General features: G+C 46.9%; 1 protein-coding gene across 2 annotated transcripts in view; it reads left to right on the top strand.

Annotated features, from left to right (window-relative positions):
* Positions 1-18,338: 18,338 nt before the first annotated feature.
* COL15A1 (collagen type XV alpha 1 chain) overlaps positions 18,339-26,219 on the top strand; it is a gene marked incomplete in the record, with an annotated part of 278,369 nt that continues 270,488 nt past the window's right edge. The window contains 2 exon segments of one of the 2 annotated variants that reach the window (XM_034761429.1): positions 18,339-18,714; positions 18,820-18,902. In XM_034761429.1, coding sequence (XP_034617320.1) covers positions 18,704-18,714; positions 18,820-18,902 — 94 coding nt within the window. 2 annotated transcript variants of the gene reach the window in all.

Consider the following 26,219-nt stretch of genomic DNA (forward strand, 5'->3'; position numbering starts at 1 on the left):
ATGTATATTGTGTAGATAGTAGAGTTTCATCATAAATTGTAAACCTAGGTCTTTTCATGTGCTTTATGGTTGCTTTACATGATAATATTTCACCTGTCCTGTTTATGTAACACTTTAAAGATCAGCAAAAGGGTTATATAAATAAAATTTATTATGAAACAAAAGGCAAAAAACTATTCTGTACATAGTTTAGTCCTATTCAGTGTCTACTCGGCGCTTCTTGGCTTGTCTCTTGTATTCATTAAATGGAGCATCTCTTGTCACTGTCCAGCAATAGTCTGCAAGCATTGATGGGCTCCATTTGCCCTGATAGCGTTTCTCCATTGTTGCAATGTCCTGGTGAAATCGCTCGCTGTGCTCATCGCTCACTGCTCTGCAGTTCGGTGGAAAAAAATCTAGATGAGAGTGCAAAAAATGTATCTTTAGTGACATGTTGCAACCAAGGCTTTTGTATGCCTTGAGGAGGTTTTCCACCACCAACCTGTAGTTGTCTGCCTTGTTGTTTCCGAGAAAATGTATTGCCACTAACTGGAAGGCTTTCCATGCCGTCTTTTCCTTGCCATGCAGTGCATGGTCAAATGCATCATGTCGAAGAAGTTCACGAATCTGAGGACCAACAAAGACACCTTCCATTATCTTAGCTTCACTTAACCTTGGAAATTTTCCACGGAGGTACTTGAAAACTGCTTTGTGTTTTGTCAATCGCCTTGACAAAGTTCTTCATCAGACCCAGCTTGATGTGTAAGGCTGGTAACAAAATCTTCCTTGATTCAACAAGAGGTGGGTGCTGAACACTTTTTTCCTCCCGGGCTCCAATGACTGTCGGAGTGGCCAATCTTTCTTAATGTAGTGGGAATCTCTTGCACGACTGTCCCATTCGCAGAGAAAACAGCAGTACTTTGTGTATCCAGTCTGCAGACCAAGCAAGAAAGCAACAACCTTCAAATGGCCACAAAGCTGCCATTGATGTTGGTCATAGTTTATGCACCTCAAAAGTTGTTTCATGTTGTCATAGGTTTCCTTCATATGGACTGCATGACCAACTGGAATTGATGGCAAAACATTGCCATTATGCAGTAAAACAGCTTTAAGACTCGTCTTCGATGAATCAATGAACAGTCTCCACTCATCTGGATCATGAACGATGTTGAGGGCTGCCATCACACCATCGATGTTGTTGCAGGCTACAAGATCACCTTCCATGAAGAAGAATGGGACAAGATCCTTTTGACGGTCACGGAACATGGAAACCCTAACATCACCTGCGAGGAGATTCCACTGCTGTAGTCTGGAGACAACAGCTCTGCCTTACTCTTGGGTAGTTCCAAATCCCTGACAAGGTCATTCAGTTCACCTTGTGTTATGAGGTGTGGTTCAGAGGAGGAGGATGGGAGAAAATGTGGGTCCTGTGACATTGATGGTTCAGGACCAGAAGTTTCATCCTTTTCCTCTTCCTCATCTGACTCAAGTGAGAATGATTCTGGTGCATCAGGAACCGGCAGTCCTTCATGGGGTACTGGGCGTATAGCTGATGGAATGTTTGGATAATGCACAGTCCACTTTTTCTTCTTTGACACACCTTTCTCAACTGGAGGCACCATGCAGAAGTAACAATTGCTGATATGATCTGTTGGCTCTCTCCAAATCATTGGCACTGCAAAAGGCATAGATTTCCTTTTCCTGTTCAACCACTGGCGAAGATTTGTTGCACAAGTGTTGCAGCATATGTATGGGGCCCACCTCTCATCCTGATCTCCAATTTTGCAGCCAAAATAAAGGTGATAGGCTTTCTTAACCATAGTGGTTATACTGCGCTTTTGTGATGCAAAAGTCACTTCACCACAAACATAGCAGAAGTTATCTGCACTGTTCACACAAGTACGAGGCATCTCTGTTCACTTTGGCTAAACAGAAATGTGTCCCTTTGCAAAATCAAACACTGACAAATAAGAAAGCACGACACTGTATGATTTCTAGAGCTGATATAGGGCAATTTGTTCAGCAGAGTGATGTAAGCTTCATTATGATTGCATCATCCATGACTTCTAGGAATAACATGATGCAATTCATATCATGTATGATGCAATACCAGCTTCAGATTGCATCATTCATTGTTTTGCCTAAAAAGCAAGTACTGTCCAAACCCAGTCATAGATTTATTCATAGATCCAGTCAAAGATGTATTTTAGTCATTTCTGGTTTAAATTTAGATCCCTTCCCTTTATAACACACTTATCCTCCGCCATTCCCAAGTCAAGGGTTGTATATACTGACCCAATAGCATATCTTGAAAACTAGAGCCAATCAACAATTTTTAAGCATCATTTTTCGTTCTCAGTGACCCAGAATTAGTAAAGTTTGACTACATTTATTTCAGAAGCATTTTGGCTGTAGAGCAGTGTATTTGCCCTCTACCAGACTCCTGTACCCCACTGGTCTGGGTCTGTCACAGATGGAATTTCTTGTTTTTCAATTTGCTTTGTTTGAAAACCCACAAAGAAATACTCAAAAGTTAGGAAATGCCAGAATCAAGGCATTAAGAATTTCTGTGTATGCATTATGATACAGTCTTCAATTACATGATCACATACTGTTTTTTCCACAGAGCTATGTATATCATAAAAACAAGGCAGCATTTATAATTAGGCTGCCTTCTTTTTATGGGTGTTTCATTACGATTTTCTGAATGCCACTTTTGTTTAAAAACAAATAGGAAAAAAAATCATTCAGAGCTTGGGCAAGGTTGTATCTTCAGAGGGTCCAGAGGAAAAAATGGGGAAAACATATTGAAAACACATCCTATAACTAACTGTTAAATATCAGCAAAACTGTGAAATTAAATAGTGAGAGGAGAACAGCGGTCAGCCAAAGATTTTTCAGCTAATATTCTACCACTATGGTGGAAGGGGGGCTGCTGTCACCGCAGCGCCACCTTGGGGCAGGGGTAGGATGGGGTGTGAGCGCCTCACCACTCTACAGTCCTTGTGGCCACTCCTCAGCGGGCGGTCTGTTGCAGCCTCTCGGCCTTCCTCTCTAATGCCCCCCTGTCTGGAGCAGTAGCGCGACCTGGCGGTTGGAGTCTATATAAATCCCCTTTCAAGTGGGGTAGCGCGACCTAGCGGCCAGAGTCCCTAGAAACCCTCCTTCGAGTGGGGTAGTGCGGCTTAGCAGCCAGAGTCCATATAAACCCCCTTTCAAGCAGGGTAGCGCGGCCTAGTGGCCAGAGTCCATATAAGATCCCTCATGGTTTGGGGGTGAGAGGGTAGGGGGACTCGGGCCCACCCTCTCCACAAGTCCCAACCCAGGGCCCTGTTAGCAGCAAGCTTTCCTTGCTTGCTTGGCGGGGATCCGCCCACAACACGCCAAGCATCAATACAGCTTTAACGCTGTTTATCCTTATAGTTCCCCTGGGTCACTTCCTACCGTGAATACCAGTTCCTCTGCGTCAGGGGGTCCTACGGTCTGTTTCTCCCTGGTGACGCCCTCCGTCTGGGTCTCGAGTAGTGCCTCGGCTTGGCTGCCTCCTGGGTCTTGGCTCACAGGCCCTCCCTCTGCAGGAGCTAGCAGCGTGCATCCTTCTCCTCCGGTGGTCAGCCCAGACTGATCTGATCTGCAGGCCTTTATATCTGTGCTCCAGTTGGAGCATGCCCAGCAGAGCTTCTGGGGCCTGGCTTCCTCTGCTAGGAGAGAAGGGTTAACCCCTGCTGTACCAGTGCAGGGCCGCTCTGCCCCATCACACACCCTCCTCCTTAAGACAGCTGCCTGGGCTGGCTGACCCTTGACCGTCTCCTCCTCTTCCCCCACTCGGGAAAAGAAATCTGCATTCCCATGAGCCTTTTCTGGCCGTGTAACACACGGAAGGAGTAAGGTTGGCGGGACTGGTACCACCGCATGATCCGGTTGTTTGTGTCTTTCATGCTGTTAATCCACCTGAGGGGTGCGTGGTCTGTTACCAAAGAGAAGGGGTTCCCTAATAGGCAGTACCTCAGCACCTTGACTGCCCATTTCACTGCCAGAGCCTCCCGCTCTATGGTGGACTACCGAGTTTCTCGGGGGAACAACTTGCGGCTCAGGTACAAGATGGGGTGTTCTTCTCCCCCCACCTCTTGCGACAGTACGGCCCCCAACCCTACCTCTGAGGCATCAGTCTGGAGGATAAAGGGCCTTGTGAAGTCGGGTTGGATCAGTATCGGCTCCCGTGTCAATCGTTCCTGCAGGGTGCAAAAGGCCTTCTTGCAGTCGTCTGTCCACTGGATCTTCTGTGGCTGGGAGCTTCGCGTCAAATCCGTTAGAGGGCGGCAAGCATGGCAAAGTCCGGCACAAACAGACAATAGTATCCGGCCAGCCCTAAGAACTGTCATACTTGCCTTTCAGTTGTGGGTGTGGGATAGTTCTTCAAGGCTTCCATCTTGACTACCACAGGGCGGATTTTCCCTCGACTCACTGTATAGCCCAGGAAGGTCACTTCTCTTTGGCCCAAGTGACATTTGGCTGGGTTTGCGGTGAGCCCTCCTTTGCCCAATGCTCGTAGCACCTCAATGAGGTGCTGGAGATGTTCCTCCCAACTGGCACTATAGACGACGATGTCGTCGATGTATGCTGTGGTGGGGGCTCAGCACTTGATTCATGAGCCGCTGGAAGGTAGCCGCGGCTCCATGCAGCCCGAAAGGCATCATTGTGAACTGATAGAGGCCGAATGGCATTGGGAACGCTGTCTTTTCTCAGGAGGCCAGTGTCAATGGGATCTGCCAATATCCCTTAGTCAGGTCTAGGGTGGAGATGAATTCTGCCTTGCCTAGTCACTCCAGCAGCTCCTCCACCCGGGGCATGGGATAGGCATCGAAATGCGAGATCGCGTTCACCTTGCGGAAGTCAATACAAAACCTGACTGTTCAATCCGACTTGGGAACAAGTACTATGGGACTCCGCCATTCGCTCCGCGACTCTTCGACCACCCCCGGGGCCAACATCATGTCGAGCTCTCTCATCGTCTCCCACATCTTCTTGGGGAGTGGGCGGTGGGCATCCCTCACTTTGTGGCTGGGGACGGTGGCAATATGGTGGTGGGTCAGCGTGGTCTTCCCGGGCTGTGTCGACAGGACTGTGGGGAAAGCTGAAATCAGTTGTCGTACCTGCTCCTGCTGAACCGGGTCAAGCTCCGGGCCTAAGGCCGCTGTCCCTGGTTCCCCTGCCAATGGCCCTAACTCGGGTTCTGGAGGGTACGGGGCAATCATCCGGTCCTCCCAATCTCTCCAGGCCTTGAGGAGGTTTACATGGTAGACCTGAGTGTCCTTTCTTCACCCTGACATCCGCACTTCATAGTCAACAGGCCCAATGTGTCTGGTCACCTCGAAGGGGCCTTGCCACTTAGCTAGCAGCTTAGACTCGGAGGAAGGAAGCAACAAGAGGACACGGTCTCTGGGCTCAAAACTTCTCATCTTGGCCCCTTTGTTGTACTGCGCCTCTTGGTTATGTTGGGCTTTCACCAGATTCTCCTGGGCGAAGGCTCCCAACTCTCAGAGCCACTCTCTCAGGTGGAGGATGTACTGTACAGATCCTCGGACGTGGGTCTCCTGCTCCTCCCAGGTTTCTTTTAGGAGGTTTAGAATTCCCCTGGGTTTCCTCCCGTAGAGGAGTTCAAAAGGGGAGAACCCTGTGGAAGCCTGTGGCACCTCTCGCACGGAAAAGAGGCATGCTGGGAACACTTTATCCCAGTGCTGGGGGTCATCGTCCACGAATTTCCTTAACATGGCTTTCAAGGTGCCATTAAATCTCTCCACCAACCCTTCTGTCTGAGGGTGGTAGACTGAGGTCTTAAGCGCCCAGATATTCAATAGCCAGCACAACCCTGTCATTAATCTAGAAGTCACATTAGTCCCTTGGTCCATTAGTATCTCCCACGGCAGGCTGACCCGTGCGAAGATCTGCAAGAGCTCGTTAGCGATGACTGGAGCCGTGGCGGACCGTAGTGGTACCCCCTCTGGATACCGTGTTGCGTAGTCGACCATGACCAGAATATACTTGTGGCCCGAGCTACTCTTCTCCAAGGCCCCACTAAGTCCAAGCCTATCCGTTCAAAGGGTGTCCCAATCACCGGCAAGGGCACTAGGGGGGCTCGTGGTACACCTTTTGGGCCAGTCTTCTGGCATTCGGGGTAGGAGGCGCAGTAGACCCGTACCTCCCTATGGATGCCTGGCCAGAAGAACTTCTGAGCCACCTGTTGTAGCGTTTTCTCCCTCCCCAGGTGCCCAGCCCATGGCACTGAGTGAGCTAAGTGGAGCAAGTTCTGTCGGAACCACCGCGGGACCAACAGCTGGCGCAGGTCTTTCTTCATCTGAGGTTCCTGGACTACCTAATAGAGTAAATCGTGATGGATCTCAAATCGGGGTCCTTGCTGCTGGCATAGGGGCTGGTCTTCCTCCCCGGGTGGTCCCGTCACCTGCTCCCAGGCCCGACTGAGGGTGGTATCCCCCCGTTGCTCTTCCAGGAAGTCAGAGTCTACCTCCAGCCATCTATGGTCCTCTCCCGTCGGGGCCTCGGTAAGGGTCTGGCTCCTCTCCTCTATCTCTGGATTCCCTGAGAGCCCCTCCAGGGGTCGTCCGCCACTGGTTGGCCTAATAATCCAGGCCTCCTAGCACGCCCTCCACTTCTCCTCCCGGGCTGCGTACCCCACTCTCGCAAGAGGTCAGCAAAGCCGGGCCGATCACGTCCTAGGATCGGATCACAGGGTAAGCCAACTTTGGGGACACCCCAACTAGACACCAAACTTGGTGCTGAGCAGCCTCGAGCTGCACCCAGATGGTGGGGTATGGCTTCATGTCCCTGTGAATACACTGCAGGCTGATGGGGGCCCTGGTGGGGCCGGAGGGCTTTACCAGCCCAGCCCGGATGACCGTCTGGTTACACCCCGAGTCCACCAAGGTCCAGGTAGACGTCCTGTCTACTTTCACCAGTATGACTATCTTCCCTGGCTCCCAGGTCCGGTCCCGGTGCCCAGCAGCCCACACCTGCCCATAGTTACAATCCATGTATGGGCACTCCCTCCGGAAATGCCATATCTGTCCGCACTCATAGCTGCGGTCCCGCTTCCCTTCTTCGGTCGAGGTGTGGCAGGGGCTGTTCTGCCTCCCCGGCGCGTCGTCTTGACCTCTTACGAGGTCCGGCCCAGATGGGTCCTTGGTGCTGCGGGTCATGTGTGCCCCTGGTGGCTAGGCATATCGGCAGGGGCCTCTCCCGTCGACCTTACAGGCCCTCCGGGCCGGGTTCAGGTTCCGTTCACCCGAGTCCCCCCTTTTGGAGCTGGTCTTCGGTTCTCCCTCTGCTGCCAGGTAATCCTCCATTAGGGAGGTCGCCTCCGCAAAGGTCCTGGGGCGGTGTTTTTGCACCCATTCTCTCCCCTCAGTGGGAAGGGTCTGCAGGAACTGTTCTAGTGCCACAGCTTCAGCTACCTGAATGCTCGTCCGTCTTTTGGGTTCCAGCCACCTCCAACAGAGGTCGCGGATTCGCTGGGCCACGGCTCGTGGTCTGGCTCCTGGCGTGTACTGTTCTCTGCAGAGTCGCTGGCAATAAATTTCAGGGCTGATGCCTGTGTGGTCTAAGACGGTGGCCTTGACCTTCACATAGTCCAGTGCGTCCTGTGGATTGAGGTTACGGCACGCGGCTTGAGCTGGGCCCATCAGGTAGGGTGCTAGAATAGTGGCCCAGTGTTCGGAGGACCATTGTACGGCGGTAGCAACCCACTCAAAAGTCACCAGGAAGGCCTTGGGGTCATCCCCCGGCCCCATCTTTGTTAGGCAAACTGGTAGTCCTCTGAGCCCGTCACTGGCATTGTCCCCTGCAGTGCCTGGGGGAGCTCAGTGCGTATCCTATCAGCATTGCTATCTGCTGCACCAGTCGCTCCTGGTTAGCCTGTTGTTGGGCCGTCAGCTCTCGAATCAGCTGTTGCTGCTGCTTTTGTTGCTGCGCCGCTTGCAACTGTTGTTGTGCTGCTACCTGTGGAGCAACTGCACTTGCTGCTGCTGCTGTTGCGCCACCTGCTGCTGCTGGTTCTCCATCAGCCATTTCAAAAGCTTCTCGGGGTCCATTTTGGGCGTCTGGGTCCTTGTCTCAGGCCCTGATCATTGCCCGCATTCTCCACCAGTTGTGGCGGGCCTGTCACCGCAGCGCCCCCCTGGGGTAGGATCGGGTGTTGGCGCCTCACCATCTACAGTCCTTGTGGCCGCCCATCAGCGGGCAGTGTGTTACAGCCTCTCAGCCTTCCTCTCTATTGCCCCCTGTCTGAAGCAGTAGCGCGACCTAGCGGTCGGAGTCCATACAAGCCCCCTTTAGAGAGGGGTAGCACGGCCTAGTGGCCAGAGTTCCTAGAAACCCCCCTTTGAGTGGGGTAGCGCAGCCTAGCGGCCAGAGTCCATATAAGATCCCTCACGGTTTGGGGGTGAGAGGGTAGAGTGACTCAGGCCCGCCCTCTCCACCAAACCCCGACCCAGGGCCTTGTTAGCGGCAAGCTTTCCTTGCCTCTTGCTTGGCGGGGATCTGCCTGCAACACGCCAAGCATCAATACAGCTTTAACGCCGTTTATCCTTATAGTTCCCCTGGGTCACTTCCTACCATGAATACCAGTTCCTCTGCGTCAGGGGGTCCTACGGGTCTGTACCTCCCTGGTGACGTCCTCTATCTGGGTCTCAGGTAGTGCCTCGGCTTGGCTGCCTCCTGGGTCTTGGCTCGCAGGCCCTCCCTCTGCAGGAGCTAGCAGCGTGCGCCTTCTCCTCCGGCAGTCAACCCAGACTGAGCTGATCTGCAGGCTTTTATATCTGTGCTCCAGTTGGAGCATGCCCAGCAGAACTTCCGGGGCGTGGCTTCCTCTGCTAGGAGAGAAGGGTTAACCCCTGCTGTACCCATGTGGGGCTGCTCTGCCCCCTCACAGGGGCCATGGAGCGGCATGGTATCATTTAAAAAAGTTAATCAGAATGATTTCAGTAACTATGTAACAAATATCTATCAAGACTTGAATCCTGCCCTGACATAGTGGCATGATTGTGATTCTATGTGCAGGGGCAGGAGGCCAGAAGTCTGCATCCCCTGTATACCATAAAGAAAACTTCCATGGGGACTCCCAGAACAGCGGGGCGCTATAGATCTTTGGGGATGGGACAGAAGTAGGACCAGAAGGCATGTATGGTGCAAGGACCACTGATACTTCTGTAGCCCTTAGGCTGGAGTAATAGCAGCATGCAGCCTGGGCAGGGAGAGGATTTCATAGAATCATAGACTTTAAGGTCAGAAGGGACCATTATGGTCGTCTAGACTGATCTCCTGCACAACGCAGGCCACAGAATCTCACCCACCCACTCCTGTATCAAACCCCTAACCTATGTCTGAGCTATTGAAGTCCTCAAATCGTGGTTTAAAGACTTCAAGATGCAATCCTCCAGCAAGTGACCCTTGCCCCATGCTGCAGAGGAAGGCGAAAAACCACCAGGGCCTCTGCTAATCTGCCTTGGAGGAAAATTCCTTCCTGACCCCACATATGGCGATCAGCTAAACCCTGAGCATGTGGGCAAGATTCATGAGCCAAACACCCAGGAAAGAATTCTCTGTAGTAACTCAGATTCCACCCTATCTAACATCCCATCACAGGCCATTGGGCATATTTACTGCTAATAGTCAAAGATCAATTAATTGCCAAAATTTGGCTATCCCATCATACTATCCCCTCCATAAACTTATCAAGCTTAGTCTTGAAGCCAGATATGTCTTTTGCCCCCACTGCTCCCCTTGGAAGGCTGTTCCAGAACTTCACTCCTCGGATGGTTAGAAACCTGTGTCTAATTTCAAGTCTAAACTTCCTGATGGCCAGTTTATATCCATCTGTCCTTGTGTCCACATTGGTACTGAGTTTAAATAATTCCTCTCCCTCCCTGGTATTTATCCCTCTGATATATTTATAGAGAGCAGTCATATCTCCCCCAGCCTTCTTTTGGTTAGGCTAAACAAGCCAAGCTCTTTGAATCTCCTTTCATAAGACAGGTTTTCCATTCCTCGGATCATCCTAGTAGCCCTTCTCTGTACCTGTTCCAGTTTGAATTCATCTTTCTTAAATATGGGAGACCAGAACTGCACACAGTATTCCTGATGAGGTCTCACCAGTGCCTTGTATAATGGTACTAACACCATCTTATCTCTACTGGAAATACCTCGTCTGATGCATCCCAAAATCGCATTAGCTTTTTTCACAGCCATATCACAGTGGCGGCTCATAGTCATCCTGTGATCAAACAATACTCCAAGGTCCTTCTCCTTCTCCTCCTCTGTTACTTCCAACTGATGCATCCCCAGCTTATAACAAAAATTCTTGTTGTTAATCCCTAAATACATGACCTTGCATTTTTCACTATTAAATTTCATCCTATTACTATTACTCCAGTTTATAAGGTCATCAATATCTTCCTGAATGATATCCCAGTCCTTCTCTGTATTGGCAATACCTCCCAGCTTTGTGTCACCCGCAAACTTTATTAGCACACTCCCACTTTTTGTGCCAAAGTCAGTAATAAAAAGATTAAATAAAATTGGTCCCAAAACCGATCCCTGAGGAATTCCACTCGTGACCTCCTTCCAGCCTGACAGTTCACCTTTCAGTATGACCCGTTGTAGTCTCCCCTTTAACCAGTTCCTTATCCACCTTTCAGTTTTCATATTGATCCCCATCTTTTCCAATTTAGCTAATAATTCCCCATGTGGAACCATATCAAATGCCTTACTGAAATCGAGGTATATCGGCTCCACTGTGTTTCCTTTGTCTAAAAGTTCTGTTACTTTCTCAAAGAAGGAGATCAGGTTGGTTTGGCACGATCTACCTTTTGTAAAACCATGTTGTATTTTGTCCCAAATACCATTGACCTCCATGTCCTTAACTACTTTCTCCTTCAAAATTTTTGCCAAGACCTTGCATACTACAGATGTTAAACTAACAGGCCTGTAGTTACAGGAACTATGTTAGCAATTCTCCAATCACATGGTACAACCCCTGAGTTTACAGATTCATTAAAAATTCTTGTTAATGGGCTTGCAGTTTCATGTGCCAGTTCCTTTAATATTCTTGGATGAAGATTATCTGGGCCCCCTGATTTTTAGTCTTATTAAGCTGTTCGAGTTCGGCTTCTACCTCAGATGTGATAATATCTACCTCCATATCCTCATTTCTCTCTCCTTGCCCTTACACAGTGCTTCAAATCCCAGCCTAACTCCTCCAGTTGTTTGAGCTGGGTGAGGGGGGCAGGATCTAAGGCTCGATAAGTTCTATAGCATCAACGATATTTGGTCAAGTTTTGCTCTTGGTTACACCAGGGTAAATTCCATTAAAGTTAATGAGCCAAATTAATCCTTGGTTTAATTTCACTGCAAGTAAAGTCAATGCAGTTTACACCATGGATGAATTTGACTTATTGGAGTTACTGAGCATTGACCACACCAGTGTACTTGAGAGCAGAATTTGATCCTTAACAATTAAGCTTGAGTTACACTATGGTATGCAGTTCTTAATAAAGCAGTATTTAGTGTATCCCAAAATCTAATAATGCTTGTGACAGGGTACTGGGCAAAGGGTTGCAAATTCAGCCCTCTGTCATGCCCACTCCTCAGTAGAGGAACAAATTAGAGTAGGCTGGAAGTAACCTGGCCCTAATTGGGGAGGCGGAGACAGCTGCTACCTAATTAGCCTGGGGCTGCATGAAAGCCTCAGGGGATGAAAGCCAGCAGGAGGAAAGGGAAAAGGCAGGGAATGGAAGCAGGGAGGTAACTCTCCCCTCCCTCCTGCCTGCAGATGGTGATGGGTTACTTGTATGTGGTGAAGTGGTGGCGGGAACAAGCCTGAAAATAAAGTGTACCAGTGGTTACTAAACCCAGGGTCTCTGACTGACTTTGTGAACCTAGCAGGGGCAGAAGCCAAGGGGACCCTACCATACTCTACTACACACTTCAGTAATCAAACACTTTTCCTGTAGATCAAAGCACATGATATTCTGTATCTTAGAAAACCAGGACAGTCCATATTGCTCTTCTTCCCCTATTTCTACAGAGAGAAGGATCAGCCAACTGGTCTCTTGAACTGCATGGGTTTTGCTTTTTTTTTTTTTTTTTTTTTTTTTTTAATTTAAAGGCAAAAGCTTTTATCGTCTCCTCTGGGCAGACCCTCCTCCTAAAATCATATTGTGCCTTAACGGCAGAGGTGGTGGGTATTAAAGGCCAGGGGAGGCTAAGCCTCCCCAAACAGCTGCCACCCCACTACTTGTGAGAGTGCAGATACCTGGGCTATTGCCCTGCCTGGGCTCTGCCCCGAAGTCCCTGTCTGCCCTCGCTCCGCCCTTTCCCATCCCCACTCCGCCCCTCCCCCGAGCACCCCACCACCTGCCAAGTTGCTCCTCTCCTTCACCCTCACAGCAGAGAACAGGGATAAGGGTGAGCAGCCAATGGGGGGGGGGGGCAAGTAGCAGCGGGTCTTGAGGTGGTGTGTGGGCGGAGCACGGGTAGGGCGTCAGGTGGAGAAGGCCAAGCAGGACCGGGCCTCGGGCTAAAGCCATGGTCCAGGGCAGGCGCCGGGGGAGCTTCTGATGCTCGTGCCAGCCTCCCCAAATGCCCGAGCCATGTGCTGCCCATGCTAACAGTATATAACATTCTTCTTCATAAAATGTTCTCCAATCTTAAAGGCTGTTTATAAGGTAGAGTTCAGGGGTAGGCAACCTATGGCACACGTGCCAAAGGCAGCACACAAGCTGATTTTCAGTGACACTCACACTGCCCAGTCCTGGCCACCAGTCCGGGGGGCTCTGCATTTTAATTTAATTTTAAATGAAGCTTCTTAAACATTTTAAAAACCTTATTTACTTTACATACAACCATAGTTTTGTTATATATTATAGACTTATAGAAAGAGACCTTCTAAAAACATTAAAATGTATTACTGGCACGCGAAACCTTAAATCAGAATGAATAAATAAAGACTCAGCATACCACTTCTGAAAGGTTGCTGACCCCTAAAGTAGATGAATGCGTTGACCATTCTTTATATATATATACACAATTGCCTCTATCCATCACTAAATTCCATTTGCTTTTCCTGTTATGAATCTAGCTCTGCATTTCACCATATAAAAAAGTCAAGGGATTATAGGTATCACAGGTAGAAACATCTATAGTTAAGCTTCCTTAACACGTCCCATTATAAAAGCCTGTTTGCAGTTGGTGGGGGGGGCGGGCACATGGTCAGAAGCTGGGGGAAGGGGATAGAAATAGAGGGGAGGAGGGAAATGACAGGAATACAGGAGGGGGACAGGAGTCAGGGCAGAGGGACTGGGGCAGGAGCCGAGGAGGAGGGGATAAGGACTGAAGGGTCTGTGGTCCCCTACAGAACCTGGAATTGAACCCAGGAATCCTGAGACTCAACATTTCTTTGCTGTCTAGGAAATAGCAGTGAAACCTACTGGCAAAGTGTCTGTCTCCTCCCTCCCTTTCCCCTCTTCCTTCCCCCCGGTTGGTTTACATATTTTTTGACAACCTGTTGTTCCTATCAGTTACTCCATTAGTTCAATTGGCGGAAGACTGTGCTGTGGATCTAAACATCCTAACTCTGCTGATGACTCAAGGTGGGGGTCATTGTAGTTCCAGATGATGAAATTTGTTTTTCTAGGTTGCTTTTTAAACCATTTAGGAAATTACATCCCCCCAAATGATAAAAGGTTGCAAAGTCAAGCCCTCAAAAGTTAGGAAATGCCAGAGTAAAGTTGCACATGTACCCTTAATTCAGCTCCCATATGATAGTCTTTAATTGCATGATAACATGGTTTCATTACTTGTCGTATCAGTCTACAGTAATTCAGTATGGTCAGTCTGGTTTTCCGAGGTGACGAGATACCCAACAGAGTTAGTAGTTTGTAGCTGTAGTTCCCATTCACCCTCCCATTTTTTTTCTATTAGTGTGAATTATTTGCACTTTGGCAGTGTCAGGAATAGGCCATTGCCAGAAGTTTGGGCAAAAGCTGGTAACACTATGCACACACAAAAGGAAAACATCACAGAACCCCAATCCTGCAATAAAGTTCTTGTAAGCAGACCCTGACACTTGCGTGGAATTCCTCTGAAGTTAACAGGGCTCAGTGCAGGTAACAGGTGTGTCTTTGTGCAGAGCCAATTGCAGGATTAGGGACTCAAAAATGGTAACTGCATCACAAGAGTCAGAGACCACTGACCATAAGTTGTTTGCCTTACAGATGGCCAGGACTGTTGGAGCAGAAATTACCAGACACTGTACAACCATTTTGGACTCAGTTTCCTAAACTGGAAGCTAAAATGAATACTACATTAGGAGAAAGAAGCACTGCAATAGCAGTATTAAGGGTGCTGGCTCAGAGATGAAAACAGATCACTACCCTGGAAGATTGGTCAAAAGAGACAGATAATCAACAGAGTAAATAAAAGTATTGCCTGGCGAACTGTGACACCTTGAAAACCATGGCAGGAGGAAAAATTGAATAGCGATTGGACTTTGAGAAAGAATGGAAGGAAAGCAATCTGTATCCTCCTCCACACAATGAATTCCTGCTGAGCTTAAAATGGAAGTGAAAAATGGCCACACTAAAACTGAGTAGACACACACAATTGGATCATTGCCCTCAGGGGAGATTGTGAAACTCAGAACAGCTATTAATATTCTATAGTCAGGGAGACCACTGAGGAACCCGAAGCTGAAGAAATCTCAAGGTCCTACAGGAAGGAGATAATAAGCTATTCATATTTACAGATTTCTCCATTGCCACCCAGTGAAGGCCAGTGGAATTCACAGAGGTCAGGAGTATGCGTTACTCAAAAAAATATTAGATTCACTTTCCTATACCTGGCAACTCTAAAAATAATCAGCATTGGTTAGACATCCGCCTTCGAATGTCCAGCAGAAATTAAAGTTATTCTCAGCCCTATTTCATATAGTTCATTGACGTGAACTATGCTGCTGTTATGTAAGAAGTAGATCTATATAGTCCCTTTTTTATAGACTTTCTGTAAAATAACCTCCTGGCATATTGGATATTAACTTACAAAATAGCTAATAAATTTTTTAATCTCCGCCCCACTTGATTTGAAATTCTGATTTAACAGAAGCAGGAGATTTACGGAACTTAAAAAGTAATGAAAACTCAATCGCTTGTACTTGTTTTACTCTCTGCTGGAATGGAGATTTCCCAGACACGGTTTATCACATAATCTGTGTATTTACTTTTTGCCCTCCTGAATATATACCATTTAGGATTGCTTCCCCTCCCCGTATGACAAGCATGTTACAGATAGGGAGAGCCATAAAAAAAGTCAAACAAAATGTTCTGTTTCAGGCTATCAACACTATTTAATAATTCGTTTCCCTGTAAAAAAAGTTTCATAAAAGAAATGGCAAAAACTCTGATTATACCAATAATGCTAGAAAAAAAGGAGAAAATATTTAAAGCAACATATACTTTTATAATAAATGACAATATCTAGTAAATAGTTATGAACAGTCTAGAATGTGTACATAGGACCAGCTCTAGGCACCAGCAAAGCAAGCACGTGCTTGGGGCGGCACATTGCCAGGCGTGGCAATCCGGTTGTCGGCCGGGCTGGGCTGCGTGTCATGCAGCAGCAGGGCGGGCAAAGCCAGCAGGCTGGCCAGCAGCCAGAATGCGGTCAGTGAGAGCAGCGCAGGGGCACACGGGCTGGGAGCGTGGCAGCGAGCGCACGATGGCCAGGTAGCGCTCGGAGTTGAGGCAGCCCAGGCAGAAGGCAGAGGTGAACATGTTGAACAGCACCAGGTAGCTGCTGAGCTTGCACAGCGCCAAGCCGAAGGGCCAGTGGAAGCACAGCATGGTGTAGGCGGCCCACAGCGGCAGGGTCACCACAAAGGCCAGGTTGCCGATGTAGGTGTCGGCGGAGCGGTGCTTGGCACACGGGCTCTGCCACACAGTGAAGATCACCAGCCCGTTGCCCGACAGCCGCAGCATGAAGACCAGCATGTAGAGCATGGGCAGCAGCGAGAAGGACACCTCCCAGTCCGCCGGCCACTCGCACTGCGTGCCCGGCCCACTCTCGTTCGCCTCCCCATAGTAATAGTAGGGCTTGCCGCCCAGCCAGTCCGCAGCTGCGTCCATGGCTCCGCACTGTGCCCCACCGCCTATAAAGGGGACTCCTGCCACTGCCCCCTGCGGTGCGCCCGGAGACCCATCCCTGGCTGCCGCTCTGTCAGCCCAGCCCACTGGGGGCCAGGCTGTCCCGGGCCAGGGTCCCACCCTCCACACCCCGGTCCAGAATCCCAGCCCCTGACCCAGGCACATCACTTCTCCCCCTCTTCCAGAGTACCCCCATCCCCACCCCCTGCCTCCCAGTACAGAGCAAAGCTTGAAGAGAGACAGAAAGGGAACAAGGAGGGCTCCTGTTTGCTTGGCTTGGGGGGCAAGTGGAATTGCTCCAGACCCCACAGGGGGAGTCAAAACCGAAAACAAAACAAACAAACAAAATTGCACAGTACAAATGTGTAAAAGCCAAAAAAAAAAAAAGGGGGGGGGGGGGAGGGTTGGCCAAATATTTTTTTTGCTTGAGGTGGCAAAAAACCTAGAGCTGGCCCTGCATAGAACATAAATCTCTCCATCTCTTTAATTCTTTTCACTTAGTTATATTCATCATATGCAAGAAACATAATGCAGAGATACCAAACTTGATGCACTCACAGAGTTGCATGATCCATTTACACTAGACAAAAATATACACCATAATGGGGAGATTTTTTAGGTAGTCTTTCCTTGGGGTAAAGAAAAAGCTTGCATATTAGGAAAGAAAAAAAAGTTTGTGTATTAGTAAAGAAGGATTTAGAACAGATATAACAACACTAACAATCATTCTTATTAGCTACTGCCAAAGATATATTGCAGAACTGAGTGACTGACTGATGCTCCTATACAGTATTTGGCTCTTTTTAAAAGCAATATTTACCTGTGGATAGCAGGGAGATGTACTACTGTAGCACTACTGGTGGCAGCAACAGTGGGAAGTCTAGAGGGTGGAAAAAGTAGTGTAGACAATTCCATAGGAGGTTGAATGAAGGGGGGGGGGGATGTGCTATCTCCAGCCCAATGTTGTATCATGGATCAAGGGGGATGTGGTCTCTAGACCACATGTGAAGGGTGAAAACAAAGTGAGAGTGAGTGTGTGGTCTGTAGTGGGAACATAGACTGAAAGAAAATTAAGTCTCTGGCCTATATGCTGGTGGATGTTTCTCTTGCCAATGCGCAGAAAGTGGGTGGGGGATAGTGGTCATCTCTGGCTATATTAAAAATGCAGATGAGGCGAAATGAGCAAGGTAAACCTGCTAGCCTGTAAATGGAGTCTGGGGCAGATTTAAGGTGGTGGTGGTGATGATGATGGGAAGCGTAACTGTGAATTTCTGTTTTTTCCAGAACATGGGTTATCTAAAAGCTATAATTATTAATGCCTGTTAATGTATAGTTGTTTTTAAGGTTTAGAATACATAGCACTTAACTCAGTCTAAAGAATGTTTATTGACTGGGGTTTTCCCTAACTTTCATTAAAATGGAAAAATATACTTTTTTGGGGGTAAAACAATGATCATATCCCAGCTCAGATCTTCCCAAGCCCCCTCAGTTCCTTCCAGCCTAACCCCCACACAACACTTTTCAGACTCAGAATACTCATCCCTGGGGGTCAGGGCCCTTTTCCCTCCTACCCTTTTCAAACAGTGACAAGAGAGCACTTTTTCAAAGTTTTATAACTTGGAACAAGCTTGTCTGATTAACCTTCAACTTTTTTTCAAAGAATTTTCCTTTGGGGAGGAGCTACACATAAGAAACTGTGTTTGGAAAAAGCATTTTTCAGAAAGTTAGACGGGTGGGGCAAATTCACACTGATAAAGGAAACTTTAAAACCCTTAGCTATGGAGTCACTATTGTAAATGCATACACATGTATGTATAGACATGGATATAGACACAGACTCTGAACTTACACTATAGGTGTAAACCTTTATAAACAGGAATATTATAAATACAGGACATGCCAGAGATAAGAATGTGATTAGAAATTTCCACTTATAGTCCTGTTAACTTGGATGTATATTGCAGTTGATAGGGGGGGGGGGGGGTGGCTTTCTGTTTTGTTCATTACTTTAAAACTTGCTTAAGTTATAGCTTGGCAAATCTGTCTGGTTGGAGAAGTGTTGAATACCATACAGAGATGCCTAGTTTGGGCTATATTGGATGGAAGGATGTTGGAGGTAAGGGAGTGGAGGTGATGAGTGGTGGAGGGGAGAGGCTGTGGGGAAACTCTACCAAATGTGTTAGTGTACGTATGCTGCATAGTTAGATGCAAGAGTGGATAACGATAGCAATGGAAGGAGGTGCAGCAAAAGTGGGTCTCCATTAATAAGGTAGGGAATAAGGTTAAGGAGTTTAAGGCAGTGGTCTGAAAGGAAAATCTAGAAGGAGTCAGATTTCAGTGTTGGAGCACTCATTGCAATGAGTCACTGAGAGAGCCTGAGAGCTGCCTTTGTTTCACTCGAACGTTGGAGGAGACAACAGACTCCAATTTTTATTAACTTTTTCTTTTCAGAAGTAAAAATTCATGTTCACTGAACATTTTTCCCACTTAAGGTCTTTCAACAAACTTTAAAAAAAATGCTCTCAAGGTAAGAATGCTAACTTTTTACTTTTTTCTAGAATTTCTGCCTTTAACTTTTAGTCTCATCTTTTTCTTCTTTTTTTCCTCCCTCTTCTTGGCAAATTTGCTCCAGGCATTGCTGGCGGCCCTGGAATTTGCTACTGCTGCACTGGGGTTCATTTCTCCCTGTTGTTTTAGCGGCTCAGGTCATAGAAGGTAAGAAACTCCCCAGATCACTATTTAAACTGAGGCTAAGGGTTCCTAATATGGAAAGTAGTTGTGCATTTCAAATTTCTAATATATTTGCTGACTGCTGTTTTCAGCTTCACTTGGACAGGTTGCTGCTAGTTAAGAGCTATAATTGCCATTTATTCTGGAAGGGTGGGGGGCTAAAATCAATAAATTGGTCCCCAAAAGTAAGAGAGCATATGATGTGCTCTCTCAAGGTTATTTGAGAGTGCAGTAAGAGAAAAAATCACTTCATGTGTTATATGGTGTCTATAAATTACACTTGGATTTACAGAGATGCAGAAGGGTAGTATAGATCTGTCATTCTGGTATTAACAGGAGCAAGTGCTAAGTGTGGTGTGATCTCTAAGGCATTATGTGATGCTGCTTCTGAGTGTTACGAAGTTGTGCTCCAGAATGCCTGAGCACATTGTGCCTTTCAGATCTCTTCAGTTAGTTTTTGACTAGCATGCTGAAATGAAAATCCCTGTGAATGAAAATCCCTTTTTCTCTTTCTCTATATAATGCATGCCTTGTAACATGGTCAATACCAGTCAATACCTTGCAGTTTGTACAGATGATATAACTTTTCAGCATATTTTAAAAGATACTGTATTGATTTAGAAGTTTACATACTATTGAAGAAAAAGCAAATCGAGATTGAAATGTTAGGTTTGCAGCACGGACGATAATCTACCTTAAAAAGAGTTTAGCTCCTTCTTCAACCAGAATTAATTGTGGATCTTAATTATGTAGGCAACACCTAGATTCTATAGTTATGAGAGCATTAAAAAGGTACTGCATAGAAAAATACAGATTGGAGATAGGTTTTGGGGAATATTCAAATCTCTTTCTTTCTTTTTTTTTTTTTTTTTTTTTCCAACTGAGGCATGCCGCCCAATGTGTGGCAATGTCACAGCCAAATCTCCAGCTAGTTATTCCTTTCACTTTGCTGGGAGGGATGCCACATGTTAGCAAATGCTAACGGCGAGATTTTTACATATTGGCCAAGTATGTTACGTTACTGGACTACATGTAATTTATGAATGCTACCGTTAGGAACAAGCTATGAGAAAGATGGGCAAACATTACATGTATTTCATTTTCTGTTCATACAGAGTATGATGCATATACTATTTGGATCAACTTTCAGCATCATCTGAAGATTTAGTTCTCATGTAAAGCTAAATACAGCAATACACTGACTAAAATGTTTATCTTGGATTGGACAGTCAGATGAAGACCTATAGTACAGAAAAACACAAGTAGAAACCCACATGTGGTCATAACTGTATGGGTCATACATTGATAATACTTAGAATAAACATGAAGCTCTTGCAAGAGATAGATCTAGCACAACAGACCTGCTACCAGAGACAGAGCAGTCAATGATATCAATTACATTCAGTCCGGTAAGATGCTGATTGTCTTCACCTACAACTGACTTGAATGTGAGTTTGGAGTGCTCAGCACCTTGGAGGATTGAGCCCATAGATCTTTGACTGGTTATCTCACTTTTGGCATAGATATTTTTGTACAAAACGGTAGGCTGATATATAACAGTAGTTCAGCAAAGTGGAAACTGCTCTCCCATTAATGTGTAGAGGATTTTTGCAGGTAATTCAGTAATTATCCAGATAAATGCACATCTTCCCATGTGTGATTTTACCACTTGTTTCTGAAAGGAGATTAGAGTTCTGTCAATTTTTAAGCTTTCTTACTAGCTGCTACTGCTGATGTCATACCCGTGGTCAGTCAACCCAAAAAATATATTGGCCTGACTTTTGTTCTCTTTAATGTTTCCATTTCCTAAACACTAATAAACTCTAAGCAGGCTATGTCTACAAGTCTCTTTCAGCATTATTGATTTCCAGGTTTCTCCTAGCCTTTGATTATCGGGGGATTGCCTCCTACTGCTACTTGACTTCTCCTCTCTCTCTCCCCCGCACCAGGCAGCCGTGGCTTACAGCCACAATTTGGCCCTGTCTCAAATACTTTATTTTACAAGCTGCTGTGTTATATCTTATTTCTTAGTGGTGCTGTGTCACATTGTAGCTGTAAATGTGTATCATTTCTTTGCTAGAAATTACTCTGTATAAAGTGATTCTTCCCAAGGAGACGAAGAAAGGTAAAGCTTGGAAATATTGGCATTGCCTGCCTATCTGTTGGAGGACACTAAACTTTGGAATCAGTAATGTAGAGCCCAGTGCAATGGGGCTACCTGTGGTGGTGGTGGTGGGGGCAGATGCTACTCCGTCTGAGTAAGGGTGACAGAATAAGCCCCATACAACTATTCTTGTTAATCAGGGAAGACTTAGTAGGTTGTGAAAGTCTCCACATATTGTAAGCAAGATATGAAGCATCGTTTGGTGGCATCAGGAGGATAAATATGTCATCCTTCCATGATACTAGTAATTGGTCAGTCCTGGTACTTGTCCAGCCAGATTGTGCCTGGACCTCATGCAGATACACAGGGGAAATTGGGGAAGGTGTAAGTTGCCTTCCCCATTTGCATGATCCATGGAAGGGCCAAGTAAAGTTGCAGCCTCTGGCCCAGATCCACAAAAAGACTTAAGATCCCAACCTCCCACATTAGGTGCCTAAGTTAAAAATGTAGGTGTCACTGAGCCTCAAACCCCTCATTTGGCTGCCTTCTAACTCTACGTGCCTAGAATCACTCAGTGCCAATATTTTTTGCTGTAGAAGTCCCCTAGATGCTTGTTTCTGCCTCCAGGCATGCACAGTGCTGCCTTAGACAGGAGTCCTGCTGCCTAACTCACACCGAAGCCCCAGTGTGGCCTTCAAACCAGGTACAGATTGGCATTCTCCCAGCTATCTCCTCAGCAGGGCCCAATCCAGTAGGCATGCTTTGGGCATGCCTAACTCCACACAAAATCATTGGAGGACAGCAGCAATCTCCCATATAGCCTTTATCCCTGTGTACTCATCCCCCATATGAGACCCCCAGTTTATACCCCACCCCCCAATAAGGAGAAGGGATTTGAACAGGGGTCTCTCACCTCTCCGGTGAGTGGCCTAACCACTGAGCTATGGATAGTCTGATGTGGGTGCTCTGTCTCTGCAGCTGAAGTTGTTCCACTGTGTATAGATAATTAAATATGCATTGAGCCAAAGAGACAGAGTGAGAATGACACTATCGTCCAGTTGTCTTAGGGCACCTGTCAGGTGACCGGGACAGGGGCAGTCTAGCCTGGTGGTCAGAGCAGTCGTCGGGCACTAAGGACTAAGGTCAGAGCTGGACTCAGTAGTCAAAAGCTGGAGCCAAAAGTTAGACCGGAGGGCAGGAACTGGATACCAGAGTCAAGAGCCAGACTAGAGTCTGTAGTCAGAAGAAGCCAGAGCCAAAGTTTGAGCTGGAGGTCAGGATTTGGTCAAGCAGTGTATCAGGCAAGGCGGAGTTCAAGGCAGGTGCAAGATAGAGGCAAGGCTGGGGGCAAAGCAGGAGCAGCAGGACCAAGGTAACAGAGGAGCAGTCACAGTGGTGGGTATGAGCACTGAGGGCTGGCGGAACTGCTGCTGCTGGCCTTTGGAGCCACTCAGGTGGTGTGGCTCATCAGGCAGCCTGCTTGCAGGCCAGCTGTACTGATGAGGTTGCCTGGAGACTAGCTCTGCTCCAGAACCTGGTTCCTAGTAGCAGCTCACCTGAGAGGTGGGAAACTCAAGTTCAAATCCCTGCTCATCAGATAGAGGGTGGAACTGAACCAGGATCTCTGAATGCACAGGTGAGTTCCCCTACCACTGGGTGAAAGATAATAAGGGAAGTGGCCACCCCCTGACTGTTTTGTGTGGAGTTAGGTGTTCACTGGCACTGTTCTTGCAAGAAACAGCACAGATACCTGGCTCCAGGAACGGGGTTCCCAGCTGTGGATTCCAGGCTCTGGGTTCCAAGCAGAGTTAGGCTCTTCTCTCCAGCCTGGACCTAGATGCCTAATCGTAGTGAGGGATGGGGCTTAGGACACTCCCCTCTATTTGGCACCTGCTATTGGCTAGCTTAGGTGGCTTCTTGCCTAGCATCCTGGCTTTTTTAGCTCCATTCTCAGGCACCTATCTCTCACCATTAATTATACAGAGCACCTAGGCATCTAACCCAGGCTTCGTAGATTCCACGGGGTGGCTAGGCGCCTAAAATTTAGGCACTGCAATGCCATTGTGGATTTGTGTCTCTGTACTTTGGGGACTGCAGGAATGATTCCCCACCATGCTCCGTCTATATGCCCCTGGAGCCTTATGTCACCTCAAAGGGGGTGGAAAGAAGGTGGGGCCATGCCAGAGAGGGGTGTATGCTATACCCCATAAAAGGGTATAGCAGTGAGTATGCAGCCTGTATATGCCCAGGAATTCCAGGAAGTATTCTGCCTGCTAAGCCAGAAAGCCTGCAGTGTTTTTCCTGACATGGTGGCCTGTATCCCCTCATTGTGGACTCTGCTTAAATGGCATAATCAAGTCCCTAATGATCAAGTGACTGTTTTTAACACAACAGCAAATCCAACTGCTCTGTTTTGTTGTCCAGCCAAAATACAGAATTAGTCGCAGTTATATACATTGCATTTCACAATTGCACGTTTTTCCATGTGACACATTGCCTTATTTTAAGTTAGCTACTAGAGCATGTGGTTATAATACCTCCAGAGCCCTTTTCATTGTTCCAGGAGCTAAGGGTCAGTCAAAAGTGTTTTTTGAGGGTAGTGTAGATCGTTCCCACTGGATCATAACACAGAGTGCCTGCAAGGCAGCTAAGTGTCTGATTAAACTTGGGATATTTGGCAGCTCGTTAAATAGATTAAATTGTTCACAAATTCATGGGAGAAAACCTCACCTCCAGTGAATGATTTATCTGGGGCTAGATTGTGCCACACAGACAAAGCCCCGATGCTCGGTGGCACGCTGAAACTTCCTTTCACCCCCTTCTGCATCACTCTGCTTGTTGGTACACAGGTGGGGCAACCATGGCCCTTCCCTCTCTTTGCCCTCTGCCAGGTGATATGCCCCCACGAGGGAGCAGAGTGGGAGAAATCCTTGCACTCCCCAGAATGGGCTCATAAGGGGTGAGAAGATCCTTAGCCCTTTCCACTGCACCCTCCCACTGCACACCCTCAAAAGGGGCAGGCAGAATCTGGCCATTGAATGTCATCAGACCTGTTAGGGAGCTGGTCAAATTGTGGAAACCTTTGTAATTACAATAGACGAAATTTGCATCAAATAGTACCTTATTCTGTTTGTTTGTAGAGAGATGAGTCAGAGCCTATTAAGGGGAAGTGATGGAGCTGATTTACTTACATCAGTGATTGTCATTTGAACTATTTAGGTGCACATTGTTAGAATTTCTTCCTCTAGTCGTGACACTCCCTCATGTTTGGCCATTTAAGAATTAAGTCCTCTACCTTGTGTTTGACATCCGTGCAGGGCATTGGTTACTAAAGGCCTCATTGTGCAAGGTGCTGAGCACTTTCCACTGCTCTGAAAGTCAATGGGAGTTGAGGGTGCCCGGCATTGTCCAGGACTGTGACGTATTCCCAATTGTGGCATCAGATTTGGAATTGTAGAGTGTGAGTGCTGAAGCAGAGCCGAGGTAAAACTTGGAACAGTGGCAGCCTCTTTGATGATCATCTTGCTCTCATTTCCTCAAAAAGTCCCATTCATTCTTCTAGATTTCAAAATATCTCAACGCTTATTAGCGTGGGGTGTAGTACTTGATGGCCAGAGCAACACTGTTTCATACTTTGTTCCGAAAGAAAGTAGGCTTATTTAAATTGTTTGATGTGACTGGCAAATGTGGAACCATATACTGTATCTAAATATTTTAGGTCTGAGACCTCTTCCTTTTAAAGAGCTTTAAAGCTCTCCCATCAACATCTGGGTTTTATTATTAGCAAAGCTACCCAGCGCCGGCCTACTGTAAATAACATGCTCAGCAACAGTTCACAGAAAGTAAATATTTGTCTTTTGCCTTGAATCTGTGTGCACAGAATGGCTGACATTAGGTTGTTGACATAAACTTTGTGCTAGGGACCCCTTGGTTCTAATGAAACCATTCCAAATTATTGACTCGCGATGACTATTGGCCACCTTGCTGGAATTCAGCTATGTAGGCGGATTTGTATTTCTACTCACAATGTGCCAGTGCAGTGGGTGTAGAAAAGAATGCACGTAAGTAGTAATTATATATGTGCGAAACAGGCTCATTATCCACCACTATGGTATGGCAGTGTTGACAGGAATGCTCTGTTCTTTTCAATTCTGTTCCAAGAAAGGAAACAACTTCTACAGTCAAGCTTGACTGTACAGAGCACAGTGTTTCACAGATAATGTAGATGCCTCTAATCTTGTTCCAGCTCCAAAGTGAACATTTGGACATTGTCAAATTGCACTGCAGTCTACATTAAACAAGCCACTTCATATCTTTAAACTGTGTCTTCGGGGTGTTAGCAGCTGTGCAAGTTGTTAATATGCAGTCTGTCCTGGTGTCATGGCTGTTTAAAATGCCTTCATTATCAAAACAGAGCCAGTTTACTTAGAGAAAATTGATGAGGGTAATCTGTATAAATAGTTGAAGGATCTGGTAACACCCATGGAACAAATTTGCTACCTCAGACTTGTCCTATCATTTGCTGTTCTAAATGGATTAGTGTACCCGGTGCTGAATTTTGTCCTAGCTCTTCAGGACAATAAATGGCATATTGGGTAACTTGCTCAGCTGAGCAGCTAAAGGTTCCCAAGGCCTCTTGAGGGGAAACAAGTAGGGGTGCAAGTGTGTATAATTAGTATAGTGGCTATGTTCATTTCCACTCGTCTCCACAGTTATCAGAATGGATATGCTTCGGATGGAAAGTCATTTTAATGTTCCAAGCTAAACTTCATGATTTTGCAAGTGATATCTTTATATATATGCCACTAATTATGCTTCAGTGAGTTGCTGTGCTGCATTTGCTGTGGCAGAATAGATTGAAATCTTCATCGCAATGGACTGGCTCAGCTGCAGGCACTGCAACACAGGAAATGTAATTTAAGCAGCCTGAGTGGTACAACATCCTTTGAGTGTTTATGTACACGTGCATCTGCTCATGCACTCACGAGTTTGTCAGGGCTTTACGCTGAAGCTAGTGTCAGTGCTTGCATACAGGAGATCCTCTGCAAGAAATACCTCCTGTATGCAAGCACTGACACTTTTACACCACATACCAAATTACAACTCCTCATTGCTCCTACCATGGATAAATTGATAGAAACATGCCTGTTATGGGGGAAAGGGAAGTATAGGCAAAGGAGTTGCAAGAGGTATGAATT

The sequence above is a fragment of the Trachemys scripta genome, chromosome 2 (genome assembly GCF_013100865.1).
Source record: "Trachemys scripta elegans isolate TJP31775 chromosome 2, CAS_Tse_1.0, whole genome shotgun sequence".
In the NCBI taxonomy this organism is placed as follows: domain Eukaryota; kingdom Metazoa; phylum Chordata; order Testudines; family Emydidae; genus Trachemys; species Trachemys scripta.